This window comes from Centruroides vittatus, unplaced genomic scaffold, assembly GCF_030686945.1.
Source record: "Centruroides vittatus isolate TY-2023 unplaced genomic scaffold, ASM3068694v2 contig_1089, whole genome shotgun sequence".
NCBI classification, from domain to species: Eukaryota; Metazoa; Arthropoda; class Arachnida; order Scorpiones; family Buthidae; genus Centruroides; species Centruroides vittatus.
Window position 1 is genome coordinate 740327 of NW_027120700.1, and position 19348 is coordinate 759674.

The 19348-nt window shown below is 30.1% G+C and overlaps 1 protein-coding gene across 1 annotated transcript; it reads left to right on the plus strand.

Moving 5' to 3' along the window:
* The first annotated feature begins 359 nt into the window (after positions 1–359).
* LOC136975393 (exosome complex component RRP42-like) lies at positions 360–18028 on the plus strand. The gene is made up of 8 exons (XM_067270441.1): positions 360–492; positions 581–682; positions 814–908; positions 5062–5227; positions 6721–6791; positions 14792–14915; positions 15016–15171; positions 17874–18028. The coding sequence occupies exons 1-8, from the start codon at positions 439–441 to the stop codon at positions 17976–17978; spliced, it is 873 nt and encodes a 290-aa protein (XP_067126542.1). The 5' UTR covers positions 360–438; the 3' UTR covers positions 17979–18028.
* The last annotated feature ends 1320 nt before the right edge of the window (positions 18029–19348 follow it).

A 19348-nucleotide genomic window follows, 5' to 3' on the forward strand; every position in this document is an offset into this window, starting at 1 on the left:
ACATATCCAGTCGGACCACCTCGAAAAATCCTTGGGGCTTTATCGACCCGTCCGGATTCGAATCCGGGTCCCCCAGAGCGGTAAGCTGCCACCTTGACCGCGCGGCCATCCGGCCGCTAAAATATTTTAAATAAAGTAAAACGAAGATAAATCAGATTTTCTGTAATAAACGTTGATATTTTTTCGAATTAGGATAATAAATATATATTTTAGAAATACTTTTATTTGTTTATGTTTCATAAATACCATAAAAAAATTTTCGAAATTTTAAGTTTTTATAACTTAGAATTTAAAAAGTTTTTGGCTAGTTTTCTTCGTTTTTTCTATCAAACATTTAACGCAATTTGGCATAATGTTCACGTGATTTCGTAGTAAACTGAAAGCATGCTTGTTCGAAACCGATAATATTTTGGCAAATGTTGATAAGTGCTGTACAAAATGGCAGTTAGTTTAAGTGAATCAGAGAAAACTTATATTATTCAGAATATACAGGTGAATATATTCATTTTTCATATTTCTAAGAACATAATACAAATGTATGGTAATTTATTATTAATCTGTAAGACATGATTTTCTTCAGGATGATCTTAGGAGTGATGGACGTAGTTGTTTAGATTACCGATTTATTGAAATTGAAACTGATGTTATATCCAGCTGTAATGGATCTTCACATGTTCGTTTAGTAGGTTTAATGCTTTATATTTTTCAATAACAAATTTTAATTTAATAATTGTTTTAGTTACTTGTTTACTGTTTATACATACGTAATATAAAAATACAGCATTTCATGTATAATTTTTGTTTTATAATTAGGCAAATAGTGATATTTTAGTTGGTGTGAAAGTAGAATTAGATGAGCCTGATCCAGCAAAACCAAATGAAGGAAGAATAAGAATTTTTGTAGACTGGTAATATGATTATTTATTTAGTATTTGTTATTATGTGGGACCCACTCTTTATAATCAGGATGGTTAAGATTTTAATGTTAAGAAGACAGAGATTGCAAAATCTCCATCTATGTCAGGAGCCTGACACCAGTTAGGATTATCGTACGTGTCCCAACTTGTATTTAAAATGAATTCTTTTTAATTAGTCTAATTTTTATCTTAGTGGCAAATGAAAGTCTAGGAGGGAGTCTTGGACCGACAATGGAGCTAGAGCTAGACACTTAGGCATAGTACAATAATAATAAAACTAGTTATTTAAATGATAAACTATATATATATGGTATAATACATGAATAACAATAATAAGAATAAAAATAAACAGAGTTTCCATTTGACAATCTAATATTCAATTTCTTTAAATCTATCTTAAGAGAGAGCTACCAATGTTATTGTCAAATGTAATACCTCATTTCTTTTCTTTATTTTCTTTCAGTCATTGACGGGGCTGGCTGCATTTTTTTGCATTTGGCAGGAAACTCCTTTTCGTTCGGACACAACTTTCTAGAGCAGCGGTTCCCAACCTTTTTTTGACCAGGGACCACTTTGATTTCATTGTTGTTAGCAGGGACCACAAGGTTTAAAAAAAATAAACTACTGTCAATCTAAAAATAAACTTTAGCCAAAACTTTTAACATAAGTAATCGTTAAACTCAAGAGTAACATGCTTTAACAGTACTATTATAATAGAAAATATAACATTTTTAGTAAAAATTAAATTCAGTTTGTATCAATTCAATTCAATTCACTTCAATTATTTATTTTAAGGTGCAAACGCACATACCCTGGCCCCACTTTATAGCATTACCAGGGTTAAGTCTCTCAAAAGTTTATAATTAGAGTTACAGAATGAGTATATGTACAATTGAAATATTGGATTTTAACATTGATTCCCGACATAACAGTAAATAACACAGGTATAATCTATACAGTTATGGCATATAACAACTAATATCATTTACATGTCATCACAATTAATAATATTTACACACCACTAAAGTAACATTTAGTATTCATTTTTACATAACAATACTTGATTCCGCATAGGAAGTCATTAACATTTATCATCATCTATAGTAAGTGTTTAGCTGATCCATAATATATTTACAAAGTTATTTTAAGTGAATCATTTCTATAAATTAAATCAATCGTATAATACTAAGTCTAAATAATATCTCTAGCAGTATAATAAATTTCTTATTATGAGTATATATACATGAGTATTTTTTTAGTATACATGAGTATTTTTTTTTTTTAGCTATTGAATAATTATATTGATAAACTATGTTTTGATAACAGAATAATTGATAATATTATAATTAGGTAAATACCGTTAATTCAAATGAACGCATACCATCCTACAGGTGTTGTTTCATAAATTCTTACCAATTGTTTTCAACAGATGTCCTTTCAAGTCTTATAGTCCTGTAAGTTTCTATTTTGATGTATGCGGGTGTGCAGATTTATCCGGGTTGATAAGTCATTTTCAGCCACCAAGCCAGATCCCCATTCTTTGGTCCACTCACAGTTGGGTCAGGTGTAGCCTATAGTACACACACAGACGGGTATCACTGTACTGTCACTTGAAGTTTGTGATTGTACTCCGTAAGTTAAAGTCTGTAGTACACATGTAGTACATCACTGCTCTGTCACTAAGAGGTTGTGGTCACTAATGTCATGAGGAGAATCATCATTTATGTGGCCTATCAACAGTATAAATAGATAGGCGTTTCAGGTAGAACAGACGAATTTGTCATAAATTTGGATAGGAGAACGATCATCCGTGAAACTAATCAGCAATAAGTTGATGTGTGCCGCAGGTAGTACTGGCAAGTTAGGAACGAGCAGGATTTACTTAATAATGAGACCATTAACTATAAAATTCATCAATTAGCTTTGAATTAATTGACTTGTGACTAGGTAAGTTTTCCTGGCTAGTCTTCTAAATGCAGAGAATGTCTCATGATTGATCCAAATGTTTGAGAGGTGACAAGGCCAATCTATGTTGATTCTTGCAAAAGCTGTCGTAATTCAGTTCTCTTTATTTCTGTCATTATGCAATCATATATATAATGTCTTGTGCTATCTTCAATCATGCAGTTTGTATCAATGTGGGAATAATAATTTAAAATGAATAAAAGTTTTAAATCTTTCGTGGACCATATTTTAGCTCTTGTCGACCACTGGTTGGAAACTGCTGTTCTAGAGAGTAATGTTTCCAAGTCCATCTCTCTGGACATTGATGTGAACCCTATTTATAGGATATTTGTCCAACCAGTCATCTGGGACTATTCAAGTCACATGAGAAGAGAAGCAACAAGAATCTTTTTTGTGAAATTGATATCAAAATTAACATTTTTCTTCTGGAACTTCCTTTAAAATTGAAAGAAAGTTTGTCTGTGACTAACACAAATGCTTCCTGTTTGACAAATTTTTAAATTTTCTGTAATAATAAATAATGCTTCTAGCCCATGACTCTAATTTAGATTGAATTAGTTATCCTAATAAATAGGGTTGTAATGAATTGGAGGGTTTATCACATCAGGGTTGACTGGAATAAATAGACTAGATTTTACAAAAAATTAATCTTTAATAACTCAAATCAAATTTTGATAAGAATGCATTTCGGGTACACAGACCCCTTATCACCTTACATACACACTGTACAACACCAGCATACATTAATACAATCATAACACAAGCAATAAACCAGGACACAAGGATTTTTCTGGTATATGCAGTGCACTGTTTACAAAATATAGTTAATTCATCACAATATACTAAAAAACTAAAAAATTAACAAGCATATAAAGTTTTTATTGATGAGTTATATGAGGGTCATTCTAAAAGAAAAGAACGTTTTGATCTGATGAGCCGCACAGTTCTCCCCCACCTTCACTGTCGTGTCATGGAATTATTGATCATATAGAATTATCCTCTTAAGTAAGTTGCATGTGTTTAGCTATCAAATAAATGCCAGTACTAAGTATTACATGCCTTGCATGTATTCATGTTGTTCTTGTCAGTGCCTTATGTTAGTTTTCTTTGTATCATTAAAAACATGTTAATAAGATATTTAAGAAATCTACATATTAATCATTCACTTTTTACTTTCTTTGCTCTGTTGAACAGTATATAACCAGGGAAAGTATGGTGATCAGTCAAAAAATGACCCTCTCAAGAATTTTACATTTTTGGACTTCGGACCTTGAAACATTGAGAAATGCAAAAAAATTGGGGTGATTTTTTGTATGTATGGATGTGTGTTTGTATGGCACAATGTTGTTCACCCTCTTTGAAGCTTAATAAATCCTGTGCTTCTTGTCAAAAATTTCTGAAATTTTGCAGGGAGGTTTGTGTATTAGGGGATTAATGCTATGCTATTAAATTTTAGTGGTTAAAGGTTGGCTGTGAAGATAAAGGGGGGTTGTGTGTTGTATCTTGATTGGGGTTGGAGTTATAATTTTCCTTGTTATTAGCATTTACAGTTTTTTTATAAAACCCATTCCTATCTTCAAAATCAAGCTTTTTGCCATTTTTTAATAATTAAAAACATAAAAAGTTTATTTTAATAAAATATTATAAATATAAAAAAACATAGTCCCCCCCACACAGTTTTAAATGTTGCTGGATTTTTTAAATAACAGATTGTAGCATTATACTGGAAATTCTCATTAAAACTATGTTTATTTTTGTAAAGAAATGATAAAAGTAGTTTTGATTTATTTTGTGATATTTCTGTTGATGTCATTAATATAATATTAACAACAGACAAAAGAGAGTTTCAACAAACACTTTTATTTTAATTTTTTTTTAATAACCATTATTTTAATCATAACATAACCATACTGAACCATACAGCATTTACTACAGTTATAATTTAATTTTGTTTTATTATATTATGGTTAAAAACAACAAATGATACACAGTGTTTAAAAAAAGACAAACAAATGAAAAAATAATGTTTTACTATTTATGGTAAACAAATTATAATTTGAGTAGCTAAATAGTAAATTCAATAGTCTTAGTTAGTGGATATTATTTATAAAAGATTAACAATATCAAATTATATTATCAAAATTCTAGTTTTAGTAAAGAATTTTTTTTGAATACTCAGTTCTGCGAATGCTGATCCAGAATTTGAAGGAAGAGGAGGAGAGGATATAGCTGATGATATAAGTATGATACTTGGTCAAGCATATTCCAGTCCACAATGTTTGGATTTAGAATCTCTTTGTGTAATACCAGGACAACAAGTTTGGATTCTTTATGTTGATATAGTAGTAAGTATAAATAATTTATTAACTGTAATAATGAATGAATTAACATGTCATTCATAACTATTTAAGTTTTAATTTATAGAAGTTGATTAGAAAATGTATATTTTTAATAGTATTTTTTAAAATGAGAATTAAATTAGATTTTTTTCTCTTAACTCTTTCTGCTCTGGTGGTCACAAAGAAGGAAAGTATTTTTTAAAGTTTTACAAAAGTTTTTTGAGAGACTGATGAATGCTTATTTGAGATGTGATTGTTTATTATTGCAGTCCAAACAAATGTAGTTTTTCAACATGTATTAAAAAACGAAATCAATTAATGATTAGAATTTAATATTTTAAAACCGTACTGTAATGTTTTGCTCTAGAATTAACTCGTGAGACAATCTAACAATAAAAATGCTTTATTTTTTAAAAGCGTAAGTAAAAAATATAATTTGACAGAAAATATTAAAAGAACTGATATTTCAATTATAATAGTTAGTGTTTATATATCACAGACATGGGCAAATGCGGCTTCGAGAGCTGCATGTGGCTCTTTTTGAGTTGCATGCGGCTCTTGCTGAAAGTGTTAATTTCTGTTTTTTATTATTATTTTTATAATTTTGTGAAAATTTGTTTATTAAAAAAATTCAATATTTGTTTTATATTATATAATAAAATCACATGCCTTTCCATACTATCCACCATGACAGTACAGAACTGCGGCTCCCATGCATTTTGCAAAACTTACATTTTGGCTCCCACTGAACTCTTGCTTGCCCAGATATATCATGAGATGTTCAAGCACATGAACTTTTCCAGGGTGCAAACAAATACTTATGTCCTATTTTGCATTTTGGTTGAAGTTTTTTGATAAGTGATTTTTTTTATTAAAAAAAAAATACCTACAAGAAAATGTGTGTCACCAGAAATTTGATTTATATTATTTACATAATTTAAATAGTTAAGATGCTTGCATTTTTAAAAGGTATATCTTGAGAAATATTGCATAATAATAATAATTAGATGTAAAAATTAAAAGTTCTTTTGATTTGTTCTTAAATAAGTAATATTGACTAAAAGCTTTATATTTTAAATGTGTGAAAAATTATTCTTATTAACTAAATGTTTAGATTTTAGAATATAAAACTATGGCTTGTTTTGCTTTAATACAAATATGCTTTGTTTGCAAATGAGATATTATATTAATATTTATATCATTTTATTTGGATGGAAGTAGTAGGGATTTTTATATAGTAGTGTTGTACTTTTTATGGAGTATCTGGAAATTTCTTAATTTGAAAATTAATTTTTTCCTGATTTTCATATTTTTTAAAGAAAATTTTAGCCAATGTACTCTTAATGTACTTTAAAAAATAAAGATACTTCTGTACCTTTTCATGCCATTACAATATCATTTGCGTATTTAATATAATGAATTAATATTTTTAATGTGTTTTAAGTGTTAAGTTATTGAAGAAAATTATCTCTATTTGTAAAATTTGTATATTTTTATAGATTTTAGAATGTGGAGGAAGTTTATTGGATGCTGCTTCTATGGCTGTAAAGGCAGCTTTGTTTAATACAAAGTATGTATATTTTAAGCTTTCTAATTTCATAAGATACTGTAATATGTAATATAATGTTTTTGATGATCAAGATATTAAGATTTATTTTGTAAAAAAATAGCTTTGGAAATCTGCATGATCCTATAAAGAACAAGCAGTTATTAATTGTGAATTTGTCACAATGCCAGGCTGCAATTTTTAGTCATATCTGTAATTTATTTAATTTAAAATATATGCTCTTTATCTCAAATATACTTTTACTAATAGTAAAAGTATATTTGAGATATACATCATACTTTTACCATTAGTAATACAGTCATCTAACTCAAGTCAAGAAAATGTTTGAATCAAAATAATGTAACTCCTGGTTTGCACTGGAAGTTTGTATATAGTTAATCAGGACCTCCTTTCTCTAAGATTTCCATATCTGATCTTGACTTTCATCTATCTAACACCATTCTTGAGATTAAAGGACAGACAACAGATGGACAATAGTGGGAATTTATAGGTTAACAATTTTTTTGAATTGCAGCTCAATTATTTTTAATGGCATTAAATGTATTTTTCTTTTATATTACAAAAATATAAGATATTTGATAAATTGTATTGTATACAGGCACAATGAAGTGACATTTTCCTCAACACTAGGCTAGTTGAATCTTTTATTTAGTTAGATCTAATCTCGTCATCTAATTTCTGCTGTGTGTGTAATATCCATGCTGAGGTGAGTTAGCTGAAGAGGGGCTGATGCCCGAAACGTTGATGTATGGAAAAACGTACTAACTAAATGAAAGATTCAACTAGCCTAGTGTTGAGGAAAATGTCACTTCATTGTGCCTGTATACAATAAGCAAATACAACACGGTTTCAACAACATCAATATTTGATAAATTTTATGAAAGTTTTCTATTTATTACAATGTAGTAAAATTTTAAAATGTTATTGATTTCTATAACAATCATATATTTGCTATATTCTTTAATATGACAAGTATTTTTAATTTTATGAGTCAAAGAGTTGGATGACTCTAAATAAACAATGCTTCTGCATATTTAATTGGATTAAAAATTATCTAATCATGACATTACTATTCATTACCACTAAAGAAACTCAGAGATATTATGATAACACTAAATTAATGGAAAATGGAAATAATTTTTCTGAGCAGTATAAAATTTTACCAGTAGAGAGTGATAAATATTTTTTTTGAATATGATTATTATTATGGTTTAATAAGTTGTACATTTTTATAAGTTGTACAATTGATTTATGTGAATTTACATCTTTATTATTGAATATTAATCTTATTAAGAGATAATGGAAATGATATAAATGTATTTTATATACAATGAAATATCCTGAAAAATATTGATTTTATATATAGGGTGTTTCTGAAATAGTGAACAAACTTCAGATGATTCCTCGCGTGAAAATAATTTAAAAAAACATATAAACAGATGTCTGGAAATGGGTAGTTTCTGGATATGTGGCACATGACAGATATTAGTTTGAGTGAGGTTACAGTTTGTATGTTAAGCATGGCAAGTTACTCATTATGAGAAAGTGTGGATATGATTTTAATGTATGGATGTGCAAATGGTAATACTTAGGAAGCCAAATGTCTGTATGCAGAGGCTTTCCTCTATTGGCAGAAACTAAATTCCAAACCCTTTACATGATTGTACTGCCATGTGGCAAAGACTGGAACAATTATACTGTACGTACATGCTGGCAGATTGTGAAAGACATATTTTATATCTTCTATTTCCAATTTTCAAATGCAAACTGGAAGTGGAAGAAGATATAAAGCTTATTCCTGCAGCACCTGGTATCAGCATGAGAAAACTGGTGGCCATCTTTGTAAATCATTCCACACTGTAGAAGATTCTGCAGAAGAGCAGTGTGTTTAGAGTCTATTGCAAGTAGATTATCCATGCTGGAAATGCTTTTGTCTGTAGTTCATCAGTATAACCATAGCCCATCCATTGTTTGTAGCCAGAATGTTGTTCATTGATGTGGCAACCTTCACTAGAGATGGCAAACAAAACTTCCAAAATCAACATGTGTGGGCATCAGAGAATCTATGCATGACCATTCAGATGCATTACCAACATCAAGCACATTTCAGTTGAATTTGAGGTTACATGTTTTATTACAACAGCTGACTGGAGAGGTGTATGGGAAATTCCTCACCAATGTCCTTATGCTCCTGGAGGATGTATTCTTTGCTTTATGTGTAGAGATGTGGTTTGTGCAATGTGGAGCTCCAGCTTACTATAGTCAACATGGCATGTGCTAAACTAAATCATAACTGTCCACACAGGTTGATAGGCAGAGCAAGTTTGGCAGCATGACCTTCACATTGTCTAAATCTGAATCCTTTGAATTTTTATTAGTGGAGCCATCTGAAAACTAGTTCAGGAGTCCCCAAGCTTTTAGACTGTTGATCCCTGCAAGTATTCCTTCTCCTTTATTGACTCTTCCTCTTTTTTGCTAGTAATAAATAAATCTGGCGAGCCAGTATCAATCCACATACTATTTCGTAGGAAAAAATATACCTAGAGTTTGGAAATTTACAATATTGTGAACTGCATAACATGTTGAACTAATAATTTTTAATGAACTATTCTCAATCAACTGCTGAAAATGCCTTAACTGCCACTTTGGAGATTCCTGCCTAGTGTAGCTACTCCCGGTGACAGTACAGACATGCTGATACAACATATCAATGTCTGCACAATCATTTGTGAGAGGCATGAACCTTTGGAAGAGTGCAGCAGTCCATGCTCTGACATCTCCATGCATGGATGCATAGGCATACATAACCCTTTTGATTACATAAGAAATGTCTTATGTAATCAAAAGGGTTATGTAAAAGAGTTAATAATGGAGTTATGTAATAAAATCTGTCACCTTTCATCTGATGCTATCATAGAGGTTTGATTTCTTAAAACAACCTTTTTCAGATATGTCTTGTTTTCTTTATTTTCCTGTGAGGAATCATCTCATGAAGATTGCCACTATTATTTCATAAATGCTGTGTATAAGAATGAATCATTACTAGGACATTGTGTGACTTCATTGCATTGTGATAGAATTGATGCAGAGCAAAAAAATGAAGCAATTATTGTACTTGTTAGGTACAGAAGAGGCAATCCTTGCACCTGACAGTTGTATAAAGGCAAATTTTGCACTTGCTGCCACAAAAAAGACTATTTTTGCACTTGATGGCCATGGGAGATGTGATCCTTGTCTGTGGATAGAGATGATCCTTGAACTTGCAAACATGAAGAGGTGATCCAAGAACAAAGCAATTGTCAAGAATGGCTTTGTTCTTGTATTTTGTTCATTTTTTGCACATATTTTCTGTTAGGCACATGCATTGCTACTTTTATTTTTGACCCATAAATTTCATTACATGTGCTCATTCATGTCAGGGAGCACAGATATTGTCACATTGACCCCGCTATATATTGAAAATGAAGTTATGAACCTATATTTTTTACATTTAAGTGGTACATTATTACATTTTTGGATTCCTCATCACAATTAATAAAAAGTGACAAATTTTATCAAATTTTGACCTATCAAATTTAGAGAACAAACTCAATTCTGTAAGTCCTTAGAAGACATGCTAGCAACCTTGGAACATTGCTGACAAACTCATGTGCTTCATGCAATATTGCTTTGTCACGTGCACTCATGCTGTGACCTTTTATCTCGAAAATAAAGTCATAGACCTCCATTTTCTATTACATTTTTGGATTCCTCATTGAAATTAATGGAAAATGGCAAAGTTTAATTGAAATCGATCAATCAAATTTTGAGATCAATTGCAATTTTGTAAGCCACGTAGAAGAGTCTTTACTAACCCTCCACCTCAAATACAGGGGGGTACAAAAGTAGGTATACAGTTGTTATTATGAAAAAAAAAACATACAGGAAGAAAATACAAAGAAAAACCATTTAGTTTTATGTACAGTACAAATTAAATCACAAATAAGGAATATGAACTAATAAAAAATAATAAAAATAATACTGAACACCAAATATTTCTCAGATTCTCAACTGTATACCTACTTTTGCACCTCCGTGTATATTGTTAATTAATTATTGTTATTTTATTTTTAAGTTGTAATAAAAACTGAAATTTTTGTTTTGACCAATACTTTTATTTGTTAGATTTTCTACATGTTCTAGTTTTGGTTGTTACAATATTTATATATTGTATCAATCTAATGTAGCTAATCTATTGCCAGATATCAGTATTCTTTGGTGAATGTCAGCATTCACATAGTCGTTTGGTGTATGTACGAAATATTTGCTAAATATCATTTTTCTTTACTTTCATCAGCAAATGTTGACATTCAGCATGCACTGATGGTGAATGTTGAATAAAAATATTTTTATTATGTTAAGACAAAAATGCAACTTTTTAATATATGATATATGTCAAAACAGGAAAAAGCTTAAGTAACAGCACATGCAAATAAACTGTTGAACGTAAAATGAACAGTACAAGTACATTCTAAATCAGAAGAGAAAAATAATACCAATAATAAACTTACACATAAATTATATGATTAACGTTATATAATCTTATTTATTGCAACAACTTAAACCGTTATGACACTTTGAAATTCACAAGAGTCCCTTGCTTTTACAACTGCATTTAGTCGCGGAACACTTCTGTGAGAGATCAGACTTGAGAAAAAAATTTTCTCGGCTGAAAAGTTAATTAAAAATTAGCTATAATTTTTCCCACAATTGTTAAAATTGTAAAGGATATGATTTTGCCCCTCTGTGGAGTCACTTTCTTTTCAAGATGATACATTGAATGTGTCACCAGGAACTTGGCGACAAGAAATTGTTATTGGACATAGGCACTGCAACATTGCCAAAAAAGGGCAAGTGGGAAAAGAAGGAGGACCCCCAATAAAAGGCAATAACTGATGACGACAACTCTATACAGTTGTCGTCATCAGTTCGAGTGTATCACTTAGTGCCCGGCCAAAAAGGTTTATCGTCATTGCCCGTTCCTCCAAGAATATCCTGTGTTTCTCTTAGAACACCTTCGAAGCACATACAAATTATTATTTCCTCTGATAGATTTTAACCGCCATCCAAGACAAAAGAGACATTCCCAACTGCCATCCAAAGAAAGAGACATTCCCAAACCTCCCCAACGACTCCATAGCCATCTTGAAACCCACACACAGTGCCTCAGGTATTTATAACAAAACATGATGTCATGTAAGCTCTCTCTCTCCAACTTAGATCTCGCGAAGAAGCTTTAAGGTTTAAATGTGAATTAATAACCTTTTTGTAGAACTAGCTTAATAAAGGAAATTTGTTATTGTTAGAATAGTGTTTGATCAATCAGTGCCATCCTTCAATCAGTGCCATCCTTCGTATCAGATCCAAATGCCTACAATGTGACCGCTTGTGTGGAAAAATTGAAATAGCGACCACTTAGGTTTCTGTGTCTACCTAGAAGACAGTGGTGTCAGTCCTGACGAATTAGTCATTGCAGTCTTCACCGACGCAATGTCGACCCTTCGGTCCCGTGGTGCCGAAGCATGAGGGCACTTCATGCATTGTGACACTTCTTTTCTCAATTACAGCATGTATAGCCTAGCCCTCCACTTCTCAAATTAGTTGCAGCTGCTTTCTCAGTGATAATTCTTGAGAAGAAACCTCATCTATGGAGAGTAACTTTTCTTTACAAATTACAAACTGATCACAGGTATAAAGCTGCTTGAGGGTACCATTTTCGTTTGCTAATTTATAAAAGTCAGAGTCTTCTATTTCAACAACAACCACCAACATATTTCAATTCTGTATGACCATGGTCAACATCAGGGACTTGTATTTGTACGGTATCACCAATTTTAGCAGGAGGAAATTTTCTTTTTGAGGTTCATAACATTTTCATTGCTTTCAGTAAAAGATTCTCTTTTACAGCCACTCATTTTATAGAAATAAACTTGTGTTGTTCAGTCAGGCTTGATATGAAGACATGATAGGTTGCAGCTCCTCTTCAATGTTTTCCTTTGGAATATGGTTTTCAGTATGGTCACTGCTCAAATTTTCTTCAAAAGCATTAACAATTTCATCAAGCTGATCTTCAGTTTCAATATTTGCAATTTGCTCGTTAGGCAAAGATGACGATGCTATGTCTCTTTTCTTTTGGTTTAATGTCAAACAGGGCTTCATAAAGACTTTGGCATATTCCTTCATGGTATGTTGTGTTCTTGGCAAATTAAACAAAGGGCAAACCATCTGACCATTTATTTGTATTGTTATTGTTCATCCATGCAGTTAACATATTCTGTATATCCTGATTAGCCCTTTCAAATGAGCCTTGTGTTTGACTATGACGAGGCTTTCCGTGAACTATCTTAACATCTTTCCACATAGGGCATAGTTTGGATATGACTCTATTACTGAATTCCCTACCATTATCTGAATACAATATAGCTGGGGCACCAAATTTTAAAAGTATTTGAAGAAGGTGATGTGCTACTTCTTCAGCTGTCTTAGTTTTTAAAGGTCATGACTAGACAAACTTTGTTAAATGGTCTTGATATACCATTATGAACTTGTAATCGCCATCCCTGTGTGACTAGGTCTATCAGATCGACTTGACATCTTGAGTTTAAATCCAAACTGACCATTGGTTTTACAACAATACCTTTTTTAGGTGCACTATGTTTCATTTGACATTGTTTATATAAATTTAAATACAATGTTACAACTTCATATATAATATTTTTGTATTTAACTTGCAATTCTTTAAGCATACTTCAAAATTTGTTTTTAAGAACGATGTATTCATTTTAATTTTAGAAAGTTACAAATAAATTATTACAGTGTTCAGATAGCTTGGTATTTTGCTAAAAATCAAAAAACATTAAGTTCTGGTTACAGAAACAAGGGCTGACTGGCCCAAGGCATAAGACTAAAATCATAGTCTTGTTAACATATAACTTAAATTGCTTTCCACAAAGAAGTAGCAGCCCATGGCTCAAGAGAACCATAGATTAATGGACATTGTTATGTTTAAAGTTGCTTTTCCCTGCTTATATATAGATATAAGTAATATTATATTGATATTTGTAGACATTTTTATGCATGAAATACATCTAAAAAGCTATAAAAAAAATTTGGGGGTCAGGAATGGATTAATTCATTTTATATTGTTTCTTATGGGAAAATTTGTTTTGGTTTGAGAACAAATTGGTTTTCAAACAACTTTTAGGAATTAGAGATACACAAATTACAATATTGTTCCATATTGATTCTCTTCTTCAAAAACCTCAAAAACCTGATGAAGGTTTATTAATCAAGCCAAAAACGTTAGTTTGATTAAAGATTAAGTTGCTAAAAAAATACATAAGGTAATTTGTATGTCTCTAGTTACTGTCTAGTTCCAGATTATACCAGTATCGATAACTTTTAGGAACGAATTAAGTTTGAAACCTGAGATTTCACTGTATATATCTACTTTTTAAAATATAATTCTGATTTTTACATAATTCTGACATCAGTTAGTTAGTCTTCATAAATAGAGGATAATTATGCAGATAGTGTATGATAATCCTTTGTATTTATTAAGAATTTAAGTTGTAGAAAAAAATTTACTTTTTCTTTTTCTGTTGACACAGATTTAAATTAAAAAATAGTACTAAAACAACAGAAGTTTTGCTATTTGGTATAGGTAAAGCTAAATAAATAATTTTTGGAAGAATTAAAAAACTTAATTTATTTAAAATATAAATTGAGAAAAAAATAATTTTTTCTTAAGCATATAAATTAAAATTTAAAAAGGTTTAAAGAAATTTTTTAAGACTTCTAATCTTTCTAGACTTAAAGGAAATAAAGTCTATATAGATTGTGCATTCTTATGGTTTCCAGAAGTCATACATTTTTAAAGTAACTTTGCTATATTTTTTTAAAAATTATGTAAGAAAATTATTTCTTGCCTAAATAAAAATGAAATTTTTTACTTTTAATTGCAGAATTCCATCTCTTGTTATAAATTATGAAACTGAAGGAAGAGCAGAAATTGATGTTACAGAGGATCCATTTGATGTAAAATCATTGGATACTTCAAATATTCCTTGTCTTGTGACATTGTGCAGGGTAATTTTGTGTTCAGAATTTCAAATTCAATAACAAAAATGACTTAAACTGCTAACAAAATTAAAATTATTACTTTTCATATATTATATTTTTACAATAGGTAGGTCATCAATTTATAGTTGATGCCACTCAAGAGGAAGAAGAATGCTGTGTTGCCAAATTAGTTATGGCAGTTTCTGAATCTGGGACATTAACTGCAGTCAGAAAATGTGGTCCAGGAAGTCTGCATCCTGAAAGTATTTTAGATATTTTAGAGGTAAGATCATTATGAAGCATTATTTGTTGCAAATGTGAGTAGTGTCAATCTATTTCATTAATATATTATTAAAATAAATTATTAAATTTATTTCTGGTTTCAGTAAAGGTTTAATCATTATCTTTAACAAATTTTTACAGTTAAGTGTAAGAAAAAATTAAGTTATAATCACATTAAGAAATGAAAAATGATGGATAAATTGCATTTGAATTGTTAAATGATCCTTATGTTATTTATAAGGAATATTATATATATTATGTAAATGTAAAATAGATTTTATGTAACATTATAAATTAAATGTTTTGCCTTCAGTTATTTACAGTAAATTTATATTAAACTAATACTAATTATGTTGTTATGATCATAATTAAAGTGTTCTATTAAATGCAGTCTAGAGAGATATTTAGCAGCCCAAATGCAACCGTATCTGTTACGGTGACATTTTAGAACACGTGGAAGACATTTCTGTAAAAATAAATTAGTACCAAAACTTATCACTACAGCACTTTTGGCACTATCAACCATTTTCATGCAAAATATCTCTACATACTGACTGTTGTATTTAGTGGTGTTGGCAACATTCACTGATAACAGAGTGATTAGTTGCCTGGCCACCTTGTTCTCCAGATTTTATTCCATTTGGACTGCAAAATATCTCTCTAGAGTAGATAGTGTTGAATATGGATACTTTAATTCAGTCATTTGATATAGTATTGTTTTTTTATTTTCACGACAGTATAGGAGAATAAGTTTAGAAATGGTAACTATTTTGCTCTGGAAAAATTACAATGTACTTGTAATTTACTTGTATACAACTTAATACAGTATTGTTAAATTTTCTATTTTTAGTAATAAAAAATTATTTTAATGTTAAAAATATATAATAGAAAATAATGTCAGTATTAATAGTTTTGAAAATCAATCATTTTTTTCAAACCATTTTACTGTACATAATTTTCAATAACTTCTTTACTTTTAAAAGAGATAGCAATGACAAGGAAGATACATTTCCAAAATTAATTACAGTGGAATGTCAATTATCTCAATATCAATTATCTGAGACTTTAAATATCTCTTCCTCTTTTTTGGCCCACTAATGGATGAGTGGATAAAATCATTGAACACTGGTAATTAGTTTCAAGTTTGCACCTGACTAATGGGCTGGTTACATGGAGATTTCTGGGTTTCTTTTACATGACTGAAGCCAAAATAGTGACCAGTTTTCCAAGAAAGTCTTTCCAAAAGATGTCCCGTTGGCAGATTATCTATATGTTGCATTGCCACATCCCATTAATCCAATCTAATTTTTGTTTTTTTTATTTCTTCTGTTTCCTTGAATTACTAAAAACAAAGCATTAAATGGATGGATGAAAAATGGCAATGGTCTGACACAAACTGACATACTTTCTCTGTTAGAAACAAGTGATTTTGTGGTTTAAACACAGAGTGTTGTCCTGTGTAATTATTCTAAAATGATTCAGAAATCTTGCTGCATAATACAAAACTCAACTTTGGTACAAAGAAAAATAATTGGTTACTTTAACAAAAAGGTACAGTCAACCCCTTTTCAACTTCTACTATTGATTTTCAGGCCATGGTGGAAAGGTGAGGCTGGCTGTGTATTGAAAGTGGCATGCAAATAGGAATGTCAAGATAATAAGTATAATTATCACTTCTCCTTCATTTAAGTTATATTTATTGTTTATAAATGTTCACTTATAAAAAACCTGAGTAGTTTGAACTATATTCAGAACTTCAGAGTAGTTTGAACTATATTATTTCCTCACATCATGGAAATAAATGCATCCAATGAGTCAACATGCATCAGATAATCCTTATTGGATGCATTTATTCCAGATAATGCCAAATTTTTCCTAAATAAGCCTGAACTTCTTTTGCAGTTACTAGAGGATTTTCTATGTCATTGTTATCATTGTCGTCATTGTTTTCTTCTTGCAGTTGACTATCATCTTTTCTGTCAAAATTAACTATTTCTTCTGAGGTTAACTCTGCAAAATTATCCTCATTGCAATAAATTTCAGTCAATTCTTCAGCAACAAGTTGGATTGCAGAAGTGATGTTTGAAAGATTGTTTGAATGTTAGGTAGTGTCTCGAATCTGTTATTATGATCCTTGTCAATTTGTGCCTTCTCTCTGAATAGGCCAGTGTGTAGCCAGCAATTTTTTATTGTCCTGGATGTCACTTCATCCCATGTATTTTTAATTAGGCGCAGTATAGATTTCAAGGACTTCTCAATAGGAATTACATCATTGATGCATTTGATAATTTTCCTTACTTGGTGGAATTCTGCAACCCCTTGATGCCAGCATCAAATACATAATCAAATTTTCTTGTCACTTTGATTTCATTTATCAATAATTATAATTGTGTAGGTATAAATATCCAAAAATATTATCATCTCCTGCTTATTACTTTTAGATAATATACAATATGCTGGAACATATTTATAGCTCTAGAATCCAGGAAAAGTTAACTTTTGTATACTTAACTAAATAAACATATTTCCCTATTTTGAAGAATTTATAAATTGTAAAAATCTCTTTTTAATGACTCTTTAATTAATTAATTTATTATTTATTCAGAGTAATTTGGAAAAAAAATGTATTATTTTTAATTTGACTTAGTATTTCAAAAAATGCATTATTAAGGTTTATATGAAAATTGATATATTTTTTTCCAGACTGGAAAGGAAATAGGAATAATGTTAAATGAAAAGGTAAAGCAAAAGTTGGAAATTGAAAAATCAACAACTCATGAAGGAAAAGGATTTTCAAAATTTGAATGAAATGTTTGAAATTATTTATAAGAAAAATAAATTTTATTTTTATATTATGATTTGTTGGTGATTTTGTTAGTCAAGATTTCTGTTTGTCTTTATAATATACATACTAATGATTACACAATATATAAAACAGTGTAAATGTATATCAGTGCTCAACCTTTTTTTGCCCTTGGCACACCTAAGCTCTTTTTGGAATCTGTGACATGTGGCAAGCAAAAATTTACAAACAGTATAAGATACAATAAAGTTATATATATAAGGGATTAAAGGCTAATTGATAAACACCATAGGAGTTGTACAGTGTGTACACAGAAATTGTTAAATTTACATTTATTTTTATTTGATATAGTATTTATTATTGGTAATTTTTCCAATGAGACACTTCTTGTCTTATCTTCATATATACTTGTGAGCACTATGAGAAAAATGCACAGCAATCATTTTATTGTTTTTACAGTGAATCAGTTTATTATTTTAACAGTGTCTTTTATTATGTATACTCTGTTTTACTTCTTGTTTTAATTATACTGCTCTAAGCATCGAATCAGCATGTTTTATCAAACACCTGGAATTTCAATCTGTAATCAACGAGTTGTCATTGGTATTTTACCAAGCGATGTGATTTTATTGTACTTTTGTAAATGTGGTAGCATCAGTTTCACAATTATATTACAACAAACTGATGAGGTCCAAAATGCATTCTTTTTGGAAAAATAAGACCAGCCTTAGAAAATCACTTTATGTCCAGTGACAGTATAAAAAGTCTAGCAATAAAGAAAGGCCAGCATAGTGCTCAAGAGTATATACCGAAAATAAATCAAATTACCTAAGTATAAAATTTTTCTTGTTTATTTTTTCTAATGTCAATAGTCTCTAATACACAGTTTGATGATCATTCATTCTTGTATGATGTGGACATACCAACCACAAACCTCATGCTTTTTCTCCTCTTGGAGACATTGTGGCACAGCACACTTGCATAGTCATGTGTTGATACTGGTTGTAGGCACTGATGTATAGAATTAGTCTTACAAGTTAGCCCCTCGTAAAAAAACACTATATATTCAGCTACTGTATGTTTACACATCACAAAGGCAATTAGTTTACTAAGTATTAATTTACTAAGCAGAATCTAATGTTTTTGATTTGGTCTATAGAAATTCTGAATAGGATTACATTTAAGTAGTTTAACTATGTATAGATTGATTTGACAAAAACTCATCAGTTACAAATACACTAAGTCACTTTGGAATTATAAACTTTGATAACAAATATTGAAGTTTGATAGTCAAAGTATTGTGTTGATATTTTTTTGTTGTTTTTCTTACAGCAGGAGCTGAAAAAAACATGTGCTATGTTCCTGCCACCTGTAA